General features: G+C 36.0%; 1 protein-coding gene across 2 annotated transcripts in view; it reads right to left on the bottom strand.

The window, feature by feature from the left end:
- Positions 1-239: 239 nt before the first annotated feature.
- The window catches only part of UBXN2B (UBX domain protein 2B), a 29,158-nt gene continuing 9,820 nt past the window's right edge, over positions 240-19,577 (bottom strand). Inside the window, exons 3-8 of one of the 2 annotated variants that reach the window (XM_072804554.1) lie at positions 18,369-18,519; positions 15,653-15,736; positions 14,737-14,846; positions 11,313-11,450; positions 4,947-5,108; positions 240-4,534 (exon numbers count right to left, since the gene is read on the bottom strand). In XM_072804554.1, the coding sequence (XP_072660655.1) occupies positions 4,372-4,534; positions 4,947-5,108; positions 11,313-11,450; positions 14,737-14,846; positions 15,653-15,736; positions 18,369-18,519 (808 nt within the window). In that variant the 3' untranslated portion in view covers positions 240-4,371. The remainder of the gene's footprint in view (positions 4,535-4,946; positions 5,109-11,312; positions 11,451-14,736; positions 14,847-15,652; positions 15,737-18,368; positions 18,520-19,577) is intronic. The other variant, XM_072804555.1, reaches the window with a different exon arrangement.

A 19,577-nucleotide genomic window follows, 5' to 3' on the forward strand; every position in this document is an offset into this window, starting at 1 on the left:
ATATGCACTGGGGCTACTTTTACAAATCATTTCCTTGGAGTTAAAAGATCCTTTCCCTTAAAACTGTATAGAGGATTACAGAAAGTATTTCTTAGCCATTATTACAACATTGGACACAAATAAGATGTATTAATTTGTATCATTGATCAGAGGGAAAAACTCTATAAGGGGAAAATAATGACTTACTTTATCAACAACACGTTGTGACACGGTTTTCAGAAATCCACTGCGACAAAAAGTTAAGAAAAATTCGCACCTTTATTTTGGTGGAATGAAAACAGAAACAGTAACGGAAAATTGAGAAAACATTGCTACAATTCAGTTCTTCTCTGTCAATCAAAAAGATGCACCACAAGAAATTAAACCACAGGGAATGTTATTCATGCTCTACAATAATCCATTAAGTCACTCAAATAAAACTAATTAAGGAAATTTTGAAAAGGATTTTCAATGACTTTCAGTGAAAACATTCTTTATTGGTAAACCAGACACTTGAAATTTTTTGATTACATATGTCATGCAAAACAACTGACCTCACACATGGCTCTCTACCTGCCCATTGTGACATAATTCCTTGGGGATGACTATAAACTTTATAAGTTACGGTGACTGCAATAGTAAAAAAGAATTCAGGAAAACAACTCCAATGAAGCAAAACACTGTGTAGTACATGTGAAAGTATTATTCTGAATGTTTAATTATCCCTCCTAATGTGAATCTCTACCTTTTGGAAGACTATCATATACAAAAATGGCAGTTGCTTTTGTACGTGCATCTATGGGCACTCCATCTAAATGATAAAAAGAAACTACAGTCATAACATTTCAAACACTTTTACAGGGTTTGGTTAATCCCCTCACCCCATTTTGTTAATCCAAAATAGGGCAATGCCCTCTTATTTAAAATGTTCATTTGTTTCGATAGAGTATTTCCTAAGGAAGATGGTTTTGCTCCTATGAAAATGTAGTTTATTCCTGGTAACATTCTGAACTGCTATTTATATATTCTCCAAGTTGTTGACTGGTGGAGAGGAGCATGGCTTCCTGTTCTAAGATTTAGGAATAATCTTCTCACTCTGCATTGTGACACTGAGAACCAGTTTCTCTGTGGTGGTGAGGTCCAACACTTCTATCCTGTGGTAGTTCTGATAGCACTTGACAGTAGGAAAACCTTGACCACAGGTCACCTCCTTGAAATAAATGGAGCTCCCAGAGAAAGCTGAATTCCAAATCTCCTTATTGGCACATTCAAGTTAAGTGGCAGTGAACAGGCATAGTAGACTTTCCCAGATACCTGGATGTGGGGCGCTGCTGAACACCTGAAAAGGAGGGCTTAGCTTTGGAATGAGACAGTGGGTAGACGGCTGGAAGAATTTTTAGGAGCATGACAGAAAGAGGCAGGATTGCTTTGAACACTGTTAGCAGATTTATGGATGTTAATGCTGGTGAGGGCTGAAGGAAGGTAAAGAGCATGGTAGAGAGCACCTAAATTGCCATGGAGATGATATAAATTGTCCTAAACAGAGTGTTAGAAGAAAAAAGGACATTAAAGGGGCTGCCAAGAGGGCTTGGTAGGAAATGAGTAACATGCTTTGGAAAGTGAAGGAAAAGAGACTGTGGTTATATAGTGGTGTCTGCAGTTACGTGGAAACAGAAGTTGTAAGGGATAAATTTAAGACATTTGGTTGAAGCGACTTCTAAGCAAAGTGTGCAAGGTGTGCCCTGCTCTCTTCTTGCTGGTCAGAATACAATGTGAGTGGAGATAGATAAATTGAGTGAAGAACTGTTAAATATAAAGAAAACAGGACCCGATGACTTGGAAATTCTTAGCTTACCCAGCTGACAGAAGACATTACAGTTAAGGAATTCACTGTCAGGGAACCAGCTCAAGAGTAGGGTACAGTCATACAACCCTCTGTTAATACCTGGGGAAGGCCTGAATTTTCCATCACACCACAAGTTCTTTGAAGGCATTAAGGGTGGGACTCATAGATCCTCTCAGCCTTCTCAGAAAAAGCCAAAAATAGAGATGGGACTACCTAGGAATGCTTTGTGCAGGGGCCTCCAGTCTAAAGAACTGAATCCTCCCAACAGGCACACAAGATCCACGAAATTCTGGAGAATGTTATGCCACACACTGCTACCCTAAATTGAAAAAGATGGTGGTGGTATGAAACCAACGATGGCCGGACTTCCCACAATTCCACAGGTAAGAAACAAGCTGAGAAAACTACTCAGCTGCAAACAGGTGCTACCTTTCATGAAAAAGGGAAGAGGACTCTGAGAGGACATCAAAAGCCTAGAATAGTTCCCAGGATTTGACATGTAATAGAGTGTGCATGGCTCCTATATAAATCTTGGCACACGTGGCTCCTCTTCTCATTCCGCTTTGTTTGAAAAGGAATGTCCTATCTATATTTGGGAACAGATAACTGGTTTTCTAAGTTCAGAGTTACACAGATGGAGAGAAACGGTGTCCCAGGAATCATACCAAGACCCTCACTTATACTTGATTTAGATGATTTAAATGAGGTTTAGGATTTTTGAGCTGGTGAATTTCAGGTAAGATGTTGCACTTTGATGTTATAATTGGTTGATACTTCTAGATGGGGTGGCTTTATGCAGAATCGATGTGAATCCTTGGGGCAGGTGTGGACTGTGGTAGTCAGAATGACCTCCAAAATATTCATGGTCTCATTACCATACCTAGGTAATGTAGGTATGGTAATGGCTTCCTATGTAAATAAGAAAAGGATTTTGCCAGTGTGATTAAGTATTTAGAGATGAGATTTTTCTGGTAATTATTCTAGGAAAACCAAATATAATCACAAGGATCCTTCTAAGAAGAAGGCAAGAGAAATAAAGTTGGTAGTAAAAGATGTCAAGACAGAAGCAGAGATTGGAGAGATACAGCTACAGTGAAGAGATGCTAACAGCCTTGGAAGAGGCAAAGAACAGACTCACCTCTGCAGCCTCCAGAGGGAATCTGTGATATGTCACTTTGCCTAGTAAAGGGGACTTTAAAGATGCAGCCAAGGTTGCTACAGACCTTGTGATGTGGAGATAATCCTGAATTACCTGGTGGGCCCAATCACGAGTCCTTAAAAGCAGAGAACTTTTCCTGGCTGTTGTCAAAGAGATGTAATGGCAGAGAAGAGTACTGGCTTGGAGGATGGGAGAAGGGGGCCCCTAGGAGCTGGACACACAAGGAAATGATTCCCCTCTAGAGCCTCTCAAAAGGACCAGAGCCTTGTCAATATTTATCTTAGTGAGACCCATGTTGGACCTCCAACCTATAGAATTACAAAATAATAAATTTGTACTATTTTAAGCCACTAAGTTTGTAGTAATTTGTTACAGCAGCCACAGAAAACAAACTAGGAGTGTTGACCAAAGATGAAATGGTATCTGGGAGGAAGAAAAAGTCGTTCTATCATTCCTGATATAGCCTACCTCATTCAGGAAATACCTGGCTTTGGCAGAAATGCAAATATTTTTGCTGGTAATCCTTTAGGCCCAGTCTGGTTGACAGAATTTACATTTCTGAAGTTGTACACTCATTTTGCCCTGGAGTAGAATACATTCTGGGTTGAACACTTAGAACAGTGTCCAGTATATACAGTGGGTCCCTTAGAAAAATGTGTTGAATAAATAAATGAATGTGATCAAGGCAGACTCTGGGAGAGACTGTAATTACTCTATTTTAAAGTGCTATTTAAGAGATCTTCTCAAGAACTGCTGACCTTTCTGTCTGTGTTTCTGGTTTATGATGGTCATAGTTCTGTAAAATACAAGGCCAAACTGTATTTTTTGACACTAGTAATAGAGCTAAATCAGTAAGTATAAAGGACACGTACGGAAGGACACGTACGGATGGACGCATACAATCTTAATAGAAGGAAATTATCCGATCAACATATTTCAAAATCAGAATACAGATACTTTTCAATATAATCACAGCAAAAATTTCAATTTGATCAGAGGATTTCTTGATAGCTATTGATCAACGCACCATCAAGAAACTTTAGTGCAAATTTTACCAAATGCATTTATCAAAATGGGGTTTTGTTCATTTTCTCTGCAAACAAATGTTGTTACATTAACCCAGAGCATGTAACAAATTGGTTTGCCTGAATATTTACAAGCTATCAACATAAACCAGCCCTGCAACTAAAAACTCAAACATTTATCTCAAAATCTATTCCTGGCCCAAATTCATCTATACTAAGGCTGGAAGACAGGATAAGAATAAAACCAAAATTTATCTGTATAAATAATAAAAAATAGTTTGTTTTCTTAATGCTATAAGTATTTTCCTTATTATTATGGCACATTATCTTCCCTACATGCTACTGCATGGATAGGAGCCGTATTATTTTAGTTGCTGAAGTATCACAGTGTTAAGAATATCTGCTTCTTGTAGTGTCAGGCTTTCATCTGTTAGCTCTTTATTTGGAAATGAAGTCACAAGAATAAAGTCAAGAGTCGCAAATTCAGGACGGGACTGTATAATAAAGTTCCGGACATCCAGGATCCTGAAAGAAACAAGGTGAAAATAATTTGTGATACAAAAATGTTATTTTCATGTAAGCTTTTAGTTAAAATTAGTGATATAAATCATACAATTCTAATCCTTATTTAAATGTACTGTAATTTTTTAAAATTTACGTTATTTAAATGGATGGATTTATCTTGGATTATAGATACAATCGAGCATTACTCTTGGAGTGTAGCTAATTATTTACCTTTTCTGTAAAGAAACAATCTTTAGGTGAGTTATGCATAAAATAGATGTCAACAATGTTATTATATTAAAAGTGCAGATCCTATTCTTTTCAGAGTATAAAATATCTTAGCAGCAGATGACCTAGAAAAAATCCCCAGCAGCATGTCACATAGTTTTATAAAGATAAGAAACCCTGTGTGAAAAACCACAAATGAGCTTACCTGTGTGTACTATTGAATCTTTGTATCAAACGACTCCCATCTGCTAATCTGATTTGAATTTTTGTTGTTGGCACAGAATCATCAATAAGAACAACCGCATTAAATATTGACTTATCCTCCTCTTCTGGAGATGAAGGTGTACTGACTATTTCAGGGGTAAGGCTAAGAAAGAAGAACTGAAAAATTAGAACATGAATCTGAATACACAAGAATAACCATGACATCCATGGCTGAGTCTCAAGTGTTCCTGCCTGTGACTTCCTTACTTCTTTCAAAGGAAACATGGCTTCTTTTGAGTCTCCCATATTTCTTTCAACTTCTTTCAATATATTAAAATTATTTTGTATCCTATGATTCAAGTTTTGTTTATCCAATCTCTTTCAAAAGCCTAACTTTGTATTCTTTTCTCCCTTTTCCCTTTGAAATTCCATGAGGCTGTTAGCACAACAGTCTTCACTCAAAAGTCTGAGCAACTCTGAGTTAATGTCAAAGAATGACAATGAGTACAGACAGACTTGATTTCAAATCCCAGCTATGTCAACTGCATAGACTTGAGGAAGTAAATTAATCTCTCTGAATCCCAGTTTTATCATGTATAAAATGGGGGGTGGAGGGAGACAACTATACAATGTTATGTAGGTTTGTTATACCAGTAAGTCCCATAGTGCCTAGGACAGTGTTTCAACAGGTACCAACTAGTTTTGTACATATCATCAGCACTAAATTATTAGCTTAAATTTATCTAATATTACTTAGAAACACCTGATTTAAGTAGTGACTCCTTTATGAAAAAGAAGTAATTTCTAAGTGCTAGTGAGGAATGAAATTTTATATATGGTGATAGATTTACTTGTGTTACTTATTTTTTAAAAGGTTTTATTTATTTATTTTTTTAGAAAGAGAAAATGTGTATGTGCAAGTCGGAGAGGGAAGGGACAAGCCAGTTCTACACTGAGCACAGAGCCCGATGCGGGGCTTGACCCCAGGACCCTGAGATCATGACCTGAGCTGAAATCAAGAATCGGACACACACTCAACTGACTAAGACACCCAGGTGCCCTGCCCCCATGGTGATAGATTTATAATAAAACTTATTTGATGGGACATCTTACCATTGGAACTTGATTACTAAGGACCTTAGTACTGCTTTTTTAGTGCCTTCTAATGCTATCAGGATGACCCATCACTGTAAGCTGAAAGTCATTTATGTAAAAAATAAAGTGTTCTTTTGGTTAAGGAATTAAAACAAATTTAGCCAAATTCTTTATAGATATCAACTCTTAATCTTCTTTATCTAAAGAGATTATTTAATAGTCTTAATGTTTATCTTCTCAAGTACTAAGATTCAGATGGTATCTCATAAATTATTTTCTTTTGAAAAAAATAAGTATATATTTATTAGTATAAAAGTTCCAGGAGCATTTTGATTCTGCTTTAGCTCATCCTGATTCTTATTCCCATCCAAAGATTCTCAAAATATACAGTGAAGTGGTAAAATTAAATGGTACTTATTCCTAACACTTCCCCTTTCTTTAGCTATTTCCTGACATAAATTTTATATTATTTAAAAGATCTTATTTGAGAGAGAGAGAGAGAGAGAGAGAGAGAGAGAGAGAAAGAGCACGCACACAAGCAAACATGAGCAGGGGAAAGAGCAGGAGGCAGAGGGAGAAGCAGGCTTACCACTGGGCAGGGAGCCTGATGCAGGGCTCCATCCAAGGAACCTTAATATCATGACCTGAGCTGAAGGCAGATGCTTAACTGAGCCACCCAAGCTCCCCTCCTGACATATTTTAGAATGGATTTCAGAATATATACGATAAAGACATGAAAAAAAGAAAATGGTAATTTGTAATCACTGATCAGGTATTATTAAGGAATTTTCTTTCAAGTTTGGAACTGAGGACTTCACCACCAAGTTGGTTCACTGTGTCAAGAGTCCAGCGTCCCTTACATACTGAGAGGTACAAAATCCAAAGGGATGGTACACTGAATGCAAAGGGCTTCTCCTCTCTTCCTCTACCTCACCAATAACTAGGTATATACATTATTATTACTATTACTATTATTATCACTACCACCATCACAGCCATCACTGCATTTGTTAATTTAAGTCACGATGTGAAGGAGGGAGCAATTGCTGAATAGTTAACAACAATGGATTCAGGAGCCTGACTCCAGGATTTTTCTGATTCTACAACGTATTAGATGTGTGACCCTGGGCAAGTCACTAAATAGTTTCCTCACATGCAAAACAGATACCAGCAGCACAGCAGTAAATATTAAGTTAATGAGGACATATAAGCATTTCAAACAGTGCTTTTACACAGTCGACACTTCTTAAAAGGCAGCTACTAGCATCATGATTCCTACCCTAACAACTAGGGAGGGAAAAGTTTTCTTTGTGGATAGATGAGAAAGGCCACGTTCATCTTTGGTTCTTTTCAGGATAAAAGTTCCTCAGACCCCTATTTCTGTACTTTACTGCTTTCTGTTTAAAATAGATTCTGATCAGATAAGCTTCTCAAAATACAAAAAGAAAATACCAGGTAGGGAAACTAAGTAAGGAAAGCTCTTCATGCATTTCTTTATGTGTATATGTCAAAATGAAATTATATGCATCATAATATTTGAGAACAGGAATGGATTTTCAAGATAGTTTAGGCCAACCATATCATTTTATAGGAAAAAAAAGAGTCGGAGAGATTGAAAGACATGCTCACAGCCACAGAATTAGGTAGCTGAGAAGGCTGGTCAGTGAGGTATAAAAACACATTTAAAAAAATTAGAGTAACTTTACTAGTTAGCCTTCAGAGTTTTACCTGCTTATGACTTAACAGTTTTTCCTTATCATTCAACTGATAAAATATAATGACATTTTCAGTATATTGTTTGTATGATTCAAGTATTACATTAAAAAGAGGCAAGTTAACTAATAAAATAAACTTTCTAGGCAAACTGGAAGAAAGGATGTAGGTTGGTTGTAAGAGGAATGAGTCCCTTGGTCAGGAAAAGAAACTTCTTCTAACTTAAGAGAGGGCAATAAGGATGGATTTAATAAACTTGGAAGCTAAGAGGAATATATTAAGCTCATTCATTGTCAGGCTCCATTTTCTTGTGGAAGCAAAAAAAAAAAAAAAAAGGAAAGAAAAAAAAGTCTACTGAGATGACTGAGATGAGAGCAGGGAACATCTGGGATCAGTGGACAGTGGGAGGAGAGGTGCCCGCCCAGCATGGGGGTGTGAACATCCCCACCAGTACTGAACTGCAGAGGAGCAGACAAATCCAATGGTTGAACAGGAAAGCTGGGATAAGAAAATGAAAAGGCAGGAAGGAAAGGGTCATTAGACTTTAGAACAGAGAGCTCCTAAGGGTCCAGGGATCAAGATGAAGTCAAAACTCAGGTTGAGAGGCCAGAATCGGTGAGTGGCAAATGGAATCTTTCAGACTGCACAGTATGAAAAACAGACAGTAACTGCGTAGGTAGAGAGGTTTGCTTCCAATCACGATCTGTGTCACCATATGCACGAGCTCAAAAGCCTCCAGCAACTATCTACTTGTTAGCTCTGCTTATCAAAAATGATTCTGTGATATTCTAGGTCTGTTGGGCTCTGCTCCAGCTCACTAAACTGATTCTTAAGCAGTTGCACAGTTTATTCTGTCATGGTAAATTTGCAAGTGTTACAGCTATGATTTGCTTGCTCCTATAATACTACATGAAGGAACTGGGTAATATTTTTATTGCATTTAGGTTTACCCCACAATAATTTATAATATAGTAAAAAAATTAAGTTAGTTTTCATCTATGTAATGTTATGTTTGCAATAAGACTGCCAACTATGGAAGACAATGGAATTATTTCCATTTGTTTCGTTTGCTTCTTTTTAATTATTTCTCTGTTCGGTAGTTGCTTGGAACTCTTGGGAAATGAACCATCTCAGAAAGTGATTTTCTGAATACATGAAGGTTAACTGTTAGAACTTTTATATTTTAACAGATTTCTTAATGGAAAGCCTTCTAAAATGTTCTATACAATTCTTCACTTTCTTAGAACATATATTCGACTGTTCAACATTCCAATTCATGTGCACCACAGAGGCTCACACCACATTAATCTAGTGTAATTTCCTATACAGAAGCTGAAAATTCTAAAGACTACATTTCTCAGACTCCCTTGCAGCTAGGATTTTATATGATTCCACCTTCTACTGAGCAATAAATACACACTTGTGTGGTAAACGTAAGCACTGTGAAGTGAAAGTTATGCAGCTCTTCTGGATACCAAGGTGTTGGAGGTATTTGATTCTTCTACAGAGGTCATGATGGAATGTTCTAGTGTCTGGTCCCCAGCTTCATGGGCACTGAGCAGCTGATGGGGACACAGGACATGTTCTTTCTAGATAGTTTTGTTGTTTGTTTCTTCTAGGAAAGTTTGATCTGCTAGCTCCAGAAATGCTATAAACTATCCAGGGCTCTGTCAGAAGCCCCTTCTTAAATTACTGAGTAGATTTCGTTTTCTATAATCAAAAACCCTAACCAATACAGCTAATGATTAACAGCCCAGCATTCTCACCACTTAGTTTTGTCACTCTCCTCCATCATTGCCTCTTTCACGGGAGTCATTTTCTCTAGCTATTTGACTTAGGAGAAAGGCCAGTCTTTGTAAGATATGAAAATGAGATAATATCCTTATTTTCAGGAGTTGAAATTGTCAACCGTAATCACTGGCTCTATTCAGCTATCTTCCATTTATGGTACTTTTTTCAATTTCAGTTCTAGATTTACTGTTCTGCTAATCAAGATGTACAGTCTAACGTTCATTCTTGGTCATGTATTTAAATAAGAAGGAAAATATGTATAAAGCAGAGACATGGCTGCGTCTTTTACCTGTGTTCTAATTAAAAATCATAATCTCAATAAACATTAAGACATGAAGTGCTAGGGGTGTGTCTGAGTGGCTCAGCTGGTTAAGCGCCCGCCTTCAGCTTAGGTCATGATCTCAGGGTTCTGGAATTGAGCCTCGATGCCCCTTGTAGGGAATCTGCTCTTCCCTCTCCATCTATCCTTCCCCCTGCTTGTACATGCACTCTCTCTCTCTCTCTCAAATAAATAAAATCTTAAAAAAAAAAAAAAAAGAAATGAGAAGTGCTAGAAAATATTTTTAAAAATATATCTGGAGGTTATAGTTATAAAAACAAAAGAGAGGAAGAAAGAACAATCAGGACAAATCTGACCTGTGTTGGTAGTAAGGAGAGATGAGGGAGAAAATTTCCAAGTAGACCTGTGAGTGGGCACTGAAGGATTTGGGTCCTAAGAAAAGCCAGGGTGACACGTGTTCCTGTATTCTCTACATGCCTCAGAAATCAGTCTCTATCAGGAGAAAAGGATACAGAAAGGGACACTTGAGGTATGAAAGACAAGTGTAAAGAACTGACATGAATTCTTCCCTATTTTTAGAAATGCAAGGGGAATGGAGAACCACTGTACACAAGCCAAGTGAAGAGAAGTTGGAAGGCAAGGAATCACACAAAAAAGAATAAAGGATACACAAAAGGGTATACTAGAAACATGGCCAATACTCCAATTTCACATGTCACTTATAGTAATATGCAGACATATAATACAGGGTAACTTTTCCCAACAAATTTCATGAGATTTATGAAAATTCTTTGAAGGTACAGCTTTTATACAGGAGTCCACTTATATTATACAATGCACATTGGTTTCTGAACTGTAATCAGCAAAGTCCTAGGGGATCTTTTAGAAACATCTCTGAGGCAATTCCTTCCTTCTACAATAGAAGCTCCAGTTTTGTTAAGTGTTTTATGTGCTGGTTTTCCCTAACTTGAAGGCAGACATGCTTACAGCTGTGATCTAATAAGATACCTACTGTTCAACCTAATCAAGAACCCTTTACAATTTCCTCTTTTGAGCTCATGTACTCAGAATGAGGTAGGATGGTACAATGGTAAAAAGCAGACTTGAGTCATAGTGTGGGTCTGAATCCCAGAAAGTAACCACTTCCTAGCTCAATCTCCTTGGGCATACTATTGCATAAGCAAATGAAGTCACCATAGGTTCTGTATCCAAGAGTTGTAAAGATTAAGTGAGTTAATATGTATTAAAGTGCTTAGGGGCCAGGAATGTAGTAATTGCCATCTAAGTATTAGCTACTAATATTATCACTAGACTATCACTAATATAATCATTAGCTACTAATATCATCACTAATACCTAATTCCATCAGTAAGGTCTTCACAGTTCATGCTTTAGTTTTTACTTTCTAGGTCATTTTGCTGTTTTGATTCTCAAAGGAAAGTCATACTGAACAAAAACAAGTATCTTTCTCATTTTTCAGCATTTTACCTTCCAAGTTTTTGTCCTTCTCCACTAAAAGCCTTGAACCTCAATCTAGGTTTTATGTATTCTTGATCCTGGTGGTCCTCCATATCCAAATTCACATGGCCACCATGAACCAGTCGCTGAAGTTCCAGGGGAATCTCTCTTTTAAAAAGGGAAAAAGGTTTTAGTTAACTCAAAAAAAATTAATCCACACTGACATTACTATAATCAAGTTGTGAGTTATCCTGGAAATATTTTCTTCTTCAAGTTGCATCATATTATAGAACCTTCAGCTTTGCTTTGCTTTTTCAAAATTGTTTTGTTTATTTAGGGTCTTCTGTGGTTCTATATAAATTTTAGGGTTGTTTGTTGTAGTTCTGTGAAAAATGCTGTTGGTACTTTGATAGGGATTGCATTAAATCTGTAGATTGATTGTTCTGGGTAGTATAGACATTTTAACAATATTTGTTCTTCCAATTCATGAGCATGGAATGTCCTTCCATTTCTTTGTGTCATCTGAGATATTACCTCACCTTTGTCAGAATGGCTAAAATAAAAAATACAACAGATACATGTTGGTGAGGATCCGGAGAAAATGGAACCTTCTTGCACTGTTGGTGGGAATGCAAAATAGTGCAGCCACTCAGGAAAACAGTAGGAAGGTTCCTCAAAAAGTTAAAAATAGAGGTACCGTATGATCCAGCAATTACACTACTGAATATTTACACAAAGAATACAGGAACACTAAAGCAAAGGATATACACAGCATCATTTACAATAGCTGAAATATGGAAGGAGCCCAAGTGTCCACTGACTGCTGAAGATGTGAGATACAACACACACACACACACACACACACACACACACACACACACACACAGGAATATTATTCAGCCATAAAAAAGAAATGAAGTCTTGCCATTTGCAATGACATGGATGGAGCCAGAGGGTATAATACTAAGCAAAATAAGTCAGTCAGAGAAAGACAAGTACCATATGATTTTACTCATATGCAGAATTTGAGAAACAAAATAAAAGCAAATGAACAAAAAAAAGGACAAACCAAGAAACAGACTCTTAACTATAGAAAACAAACTGAAGGTTATTTCAGGGATGGAGTGGGGGAATGGGTTAAAAAGGGGAGGTGATTAAGGAGTGTAGTTGTCCTGATGAGCACTGGGTGATATACAGAATTATTGAATCACTATATTGTATACCTGAAATGAATATAACACTGTATGTTAACTATACTGGAATTAAAATTTTAAAACAAGTTGCATCACCTCATTCCCAGTGATTCTCAATATAGGGACTTTTTGTTGTCACAGTGATCTTGGAGTGCTTCTAACATTTAGAAACCCAAATTGCAAGACAGTAATTTATACCTAAATAAGCACTAGAAAATTCCTATGAAGACATAATAGTTAATGAAGATATTTATTTCTAAAATCTTTGGAAGAAGTTTTAAAAATTGATGTATTTGATTGTTATGTGGTTCGTGACTGCTGTTGTTCAGGGTCAGGATCCAGATACGAGATGCACTCTTCTATAGGGATTCATCTTGCCTAATCAAGTCTTGTCTTGGGTCCCACAGAACCACTGAATGCCCTGCTAGAGATTTGCATGAATGAGGACACTGTAGTGTCTGAGCCTAAAACTTAAAGCTTAAGGTCTGTCTTACAAAGAAGAAAAAAGGACTTTCTTTTGGTGGGGGGAGCATTGTATTAATACACTTTGAAATTTTCAGGAATACCTGTACCATATAAACCAAGAGAAGACTGTGTTTTGTTTGGAACTTTATCAAGTCCCTGACTACAAAGCCACTGCTAGTAATTATGCTGCCAACCGCACATACTTCATTATTCTGTTTTTATGTTTGTCACATTTTCTTGAGAAGTGCTAGACTGCACATAGGTGCAAACTATCTGACTACTTTTATTATGTCTTCTGGTGTGGTCAAATAAAAGCATTTATAAACTGAAATATATACAATTTTATGATATTTTATTTCAATATATTTAAGATAAATATTATATCTTTTGGGGGAAATAATATGTAGGGACAGATTATATTATCTATGGAGTCATTCTTTGAGGACAGTGAAGACAGTATTACAAAATAGAAGACAGCGATTTAATAGTTGACAACCACTATCTGACATCAGTCATGTCTTCAAGGACTCTTTTCTAAAACTGTTGTTGATCATAATTTGTACTTCAGGACATGATTAAAAAAAAAAAATACCCTCTTTTAGGACATCATGACTGCTTGAACGTTAGCCCACGAAGTTTTTGGCTTATTTTCAATTAAGAATAAATGAGTTTTGATCTACATTATAGTACATTCATCATCAGTATGTTATCTTCCAACATCTTTGAAATAAGCATCAATTTCAACAACAATGTTGATCTTCCCTTAGCAGATGAACATTCCCTTACTTACACGTTCCTAGCTCTTTCTAGTGACTTCAGGTTTCCATGTCCACAGCACTGACTCAAATTATTATTTCCTTGTATTTATCACCACTATATACTACCTCCTTGGACAGCTCCCCACCTTTCTCAATGACTTTGGCATACTGTTTACAGTATTTCTTGCCATTTTTTGGTGTCCTGACATTATTTTGTAGAATTCAAATTCAAATTTCATGCTAGTGTTCTAAAGATATCATTCCTTTAGAGGTCCTTGACTCCCTCTATGCCAGTGAGTTTCACCTCCACTCCACTTCAGCCACTCTCCTTGGACATATTTGTATCACTTGGAAAAGCCCCACCTTTAATTCCTGAATGGAGTATAACCTCCTACTTAGTCTCTTCACTGTGACTTAAATCTCCTAGTTCATCACCAACCTTTTGTGCTTGGTTGTATTTCTACTTAGGAATGATCACATTGTCAGCCAGTGAAAGAATGATGCAGAAAAGCTTTTATAATCATAGCAAAATCACTTGATTCTTCATCCTTTAGCAAGAGCTTAGTGAGCTATGATATTCTTTAGATCGGTCAGAGCACTGTATATCTGGTTTACTTTCACAAATTGTAACTTCAAACTAACTTTTTAAATCTTCTACCAGCAGAAATGCCACTTTAAAAGATTTCTAATATAAGTTGCTGAATTTCAGGCAAACATGCAATGAGAGCCATCCTGTTAACAGTAAGCAGGACAGTGGCTTAGTAGGATGGGCAGCTACAGGCTAATCAATTGTACTGATTTATTATATTGAGATGTTTCTTCTTGGAACGGGGACCACAGCTTGACCACATCTTGAAAGTGACCAATGTCTACTGCCCCTTCCCACCAAATTAAGAACCAGAGACTTATGGATAGCAATATATCCTTTTAGATACTTAAAAATACCCTTCCCCCTATTTACATAATATATTCTAGTACCTTAAAAATAAAAAAGTTCCACCCTCAGTAACAAATAGAATACAGGTAAATATATCTTACCCTCTTTTAACAGACTCCAGAAATTGAGCATTTGGTGGGTCATTATAAGGTCTCAGTTCTCCGTCATCTAAACTGAAACCATTACTCCATAGTTTAAGCAAAATCTGAACCTTTTGAACATAGGAAAAAAGATAAAAGAAATACAAGAATCCATTTGCATCAAATAATTTTAAGCTTCAAATGCGGTTTCACAACATATTAAACCACCTACTTTATTTCAAATATGGAGTTATTCATTCTATTCTTTAGTTACTGTTAAAGATGTAAATGAACGCATGAGTATTTGCTTGGCAGATTTGTATGTAACTTAACAAAGTGACAATGGCTGAAATGCCAAAGGTCTCACAGCTAGATCCTGGCCTTGATGTACAATTAGTCTGGGTCACTGAGAAAATGAAAGCGATTAGAGTGTCCAGCTGTTACTCCACATCCGCTTTTCTCCGTCATCTGTACCTATATTCTTGTCTGCTGCACAGGGCTTAAATAGTTATGTCAAGGGGCAAGACAGAACTTTCAGTGACCCTATAGGGCTAAAGTACACATGTTTAAATGAAATTATAACTCCAAATTTTAAAAGCCAAATCCAAATAATGACTTTAGGGATTTCCCTGTTTATAACCTAGCTAATTCTCTATTAATGACATTATACTATTTATAATAATTACTGTATGTATATAAAGCTCATTTTGACAATGAATCCTATCTTTTTTCAACATATAGAAAATATTTACCATCTAAGTACAAGGCATAATTGAGACACAATATAAAATTTGAGACTAAAAGCTTACACATTAGTCTTAAAATCCAGGTTTCAAAAATAACAGAAATTATATTCATATTACCAATTTTTAACTTTAAAAACAGTAGTCACTAGAGGCAAATATCTGCAACTTTTCATTTTGGTTACTGTACCTACATCTTGCAGTTGATTTTCTCCATAGATGTATTCAGACCGCTTACAAAAGGAATTACCCAATCTGTATCCTCCACCTGTAAATGACTAAAATACATAGCAAATGAGCTAAAAATTCACTATGGTTTATCAGGAAAAATGTTATGGTAATGTGCGATATATATTTCAAAACTAGATCAGCTATAATTAGCCAAACCAGTTTATACTTTCCAGGAAAATTTTATATTAAAATGAAGGTTTTATGTTACTGAGAGGTATATACTTAAGTAAGAAATTATATTTCTTCCCATAAAACATTAGTGACTCAGAAGTTGAAATAATTTAGGCCAATCTTAACTTAAAAAATACATTTATGTACTGAAATATATATTTTCAAGTATAAACAGATTTAAAAAGGCTACCACTAGTATTTTATGATGTCTTCTAATAAAAATTATGCTTAAATCTTATTTCACAAAGTAAATAAAAGTTTCACAATGTAAAAGGAAGAATTTTATAAATGGGTATAAACTACCCTGAGGAAAGGCTCCATAATTACTTTTTAAAGCTGCTTTTATTCAACTGTAATAATCAACTATGATTATACTTTTTGTTTTACCATATTGATCACAAGGTCTTCTATTTCTCAGGTGTAGGATAGCTTATGAGGTAAAAATGCCATTCCTTTTAATCACTGTGCATATCATAAATGAGCTTTTAATGATCATACTGCTTTCTTTTCTATAGACTAAATATATCAACTAACTATATAAATTCCACATTTTTCTTACAGAATCAGAGAAGCTGCAAGAACGCAAATCACCCCAGACTTAATTGAAAGAGTTGTAAGCGGTTAGTCAATAACAAAATGAAAACTAAGATTTATGTTTCATTTAGAATAGTGACTCTTAGCAATGGTTCTCAAGAGTGGATTATCAGACAGGCTTTTTCAGAAGATACATGCTTAGGTATATCAGAAACCTACTGAACCAGAGGCCATATGATAGTTTAGAAATCCTCCCCAAATGATTCTGACAAGGGAACTCAGGTTGAGAAATGCTAATTTTAAGAATATTATGACAATTATACACAAAAAGACACTTGATGTCTTTATGTCTTCTTCAATATACCAGTACTATGTCAGCTGATATAATTATAAAAGCTGTGTAAAAGATGTATACAAATTTCTGAAGGCACAAAAGCAACTGGAGAAAGGTGAGCTTGTTCAACTAATGTAGCAACTGGACACCCATAAACAGAAAAACAAACCTTGTTGTAAACCTCATGTAAAATTAACTCAAAATGGGTCACAAGTTTAAGTGTAAAATGTAAACTATAAAACTTTTCTAGATGACATTTAGAGGCCTACATTTAGAGGAAGAGTTCTCAGATAAGAGACCAAAAGAATAACCTAAAGAAAAAAAAGATAAATTGGACTTTATCAAAATAAAAGACTTTTGCTCTGTGACAAACCCTGGTAAGAGGATGAAGAGACAAGCTACAATCTAGAAGAAAATATTTGCAATCCATATATTTGATAAAAGCCTCAAAACTAATAAAATACATAAAGAATTCTCAAAACTCAAACAGTAACAATCCTATTTGAAAATAGGCCAAAGTCATTTTACTGAAAGGGATAAGAAAGATAATGGCAAGTAAACAAATGAAAAGATGTTCAATATCAACAGCCATTCGGAATATGTAAATTAACATCACTAAGCCACGAGGAAAATGCAAATTAAAAACACAATGAGCTATAACTATACACTTACCACCATAACTAAATTTTAAAATAGTGACAATACCAAATGCTGGCAAGAATGGATTGGATTCCATTCACTATGGAAAAGAGTTTGGCAGTTTCTAAAAAATTAACATATACTTATCATACAACCCAGCAATTGTCCTCCTGGGCATTTATCCCAGAGAAATTAAAACTATTATCTATATAAGACCCTGTACGTGATTGTTCACAACAACTTTGTAATAGTTCCAAACTGGAAACACCTCAAATGTCCCTCAATGAGCGAACGCCTAAACGAACTCTGCACATCCATACCATGGAGTAATATCAGGAATAAAAAGAAAGAACTACCGAGACAGTTAACTACGATGACCTTCAGGGCATTAAGCTGAGTGAAAATAGCTAATCCCAAAAGCTCACATCCTCTATGATTCTGTTTGTATAACATTCTCAATATTACAAAATCATAGAGATTGGAGAACAGATTAGGGTGGCAAGAGGTCAGAGATGGTGGGGGAAAGGGCAGAGGGCGTGACTAAAATGGGGCCGAGGGAGATCTTTATGACAACCGAACAGTATCTTGATTGAGTTGACAATTACACAAATTTACTCATGTAAGAAAATGACAGAACTATATACATACATGGTACCAATGTCAAATCTTGCCTTTGATACTACACTCTAATTATGTAAGATATAACCACAGGCTATAACCACATCATAACCATTATGTGGATATAACCACAGGACCTCTTGGTGTTCTTTCTGAAAATCATATGAATCTACAATTATGTTAAAAAAAAAAGGTAAGAAACTGAGGCAACTTTCAATCATTAATAGAAAGGTAGTAATCTTATGAAAACTGAATACTAAAAATAGAAATATGTAGTTAGAAAAGCAATGTTTGCAAATAATATAAAAACCTATAGAAGAGACTATATATAATATATATATATATATATGTATATATATTTAGTTTTTAAATTTATCACTTACCTTAGATTTGTTATCACCAGAAGCTCTTGTGGCTTCATTTAGAGGGACAGCCCCATGTTCTCTTGCCTCTTTAAAAAGTTCATTCACAATTTTCCCAGTTGAAGGTCGAACTATATGTAATCCACTGTACTCATGTTCACTTGAATAGAACCTTTAAACATTAAAGTTCATGAATAGAAACTTAGAACAAACATAAACCTCATTAAAGTAAAAAAGCTACAGTCTTACACAGTAACTTATTTAAAAAGAGCCACTTTTATGGCTTCTGTGGAAATATTTAATTTTAAAAATGGGATTAAGGAACGAAACAGTTCATACACTTCCTCATGGAGTTTGTGGAGATTATGGCAGTCAAGGTCAGCATTCCACATGAGAACTGGCTTGTCACTTCTTCCCTCCCCCTTCTGTAACTGCTTATTAAATGCATCTCTTGCACAACTTAGGCACTTTTGGTGTGGTGGGTCAAGCAGTGTTGACAAGCAGAATTAAGTCTCTTCCCCTGAGGAATTCACACTCAGTAGGGACCTAGTTAGTGAAGGGCTACACATAGGGAGTTTATTCTTCAGAGATTTTTGGATTCAAAAATTATAATTTCCTGTGTTAAAGGTAAATAATTTAGACCATAAACAATGTTTCCAGCGTATTAACTACACAGTGACTGATTTCTAGTTTGACTCCAACTTCATAATGGTCCCAGGAACATAAAAATTCACCTCATTTTTTAATATGATTTTATCTATTTTATCTTTCAAGATGTTTTTCAGTGAGAGTATTAGAAAATAAAGCCAATGAAATATCAACATGGAGACTGCTATATGTTTAACTACTCATACCCTGCAATCCAGTTCCAAATTTGCATTGAACTGTCTCATAAAACCAAGAAGGGAAAACTGTATCAGTGCTGGAGACTAGGAACAGAGGTCACCTTCAAGACTTTCTGCAAAATTAGTACATGCAAAACTGAACAGGAAAGAGGGAAGGGGAGGGTAGCTCTCAAATCACTGTAAGTAAAGGAAAAATCCACTTGGAAAACAAATCCAACAACAGAACCCTATGAACACAAGACTAACTCATAACTGCTGGGGGGAGGGGGGAGGTGGGCTCGCCTCCATCCTGCTAGTGTACCCAGCAAGTACAGAGTGAGTTTGCTCAGAGCAGAGTCAGAGGTCCTCCACAGAGGACCTGGCGTAGCAAGGCCAAACAATACCA

The sequence above is a fragment of the Canis lupus genome, chromosome 28 (assembly GCF_048164855.1).
Source record: "Canis lupus baileyi chromosome 28, mCanLup2.hap1, whole genome shotgun sequence".
Taxonomy (NCBI): domain Eukaryota; kingdom Metazoa; phylum Chordata; class Mammalia; order Carnivora; family Canidae; genus Canis; species Canis lupus.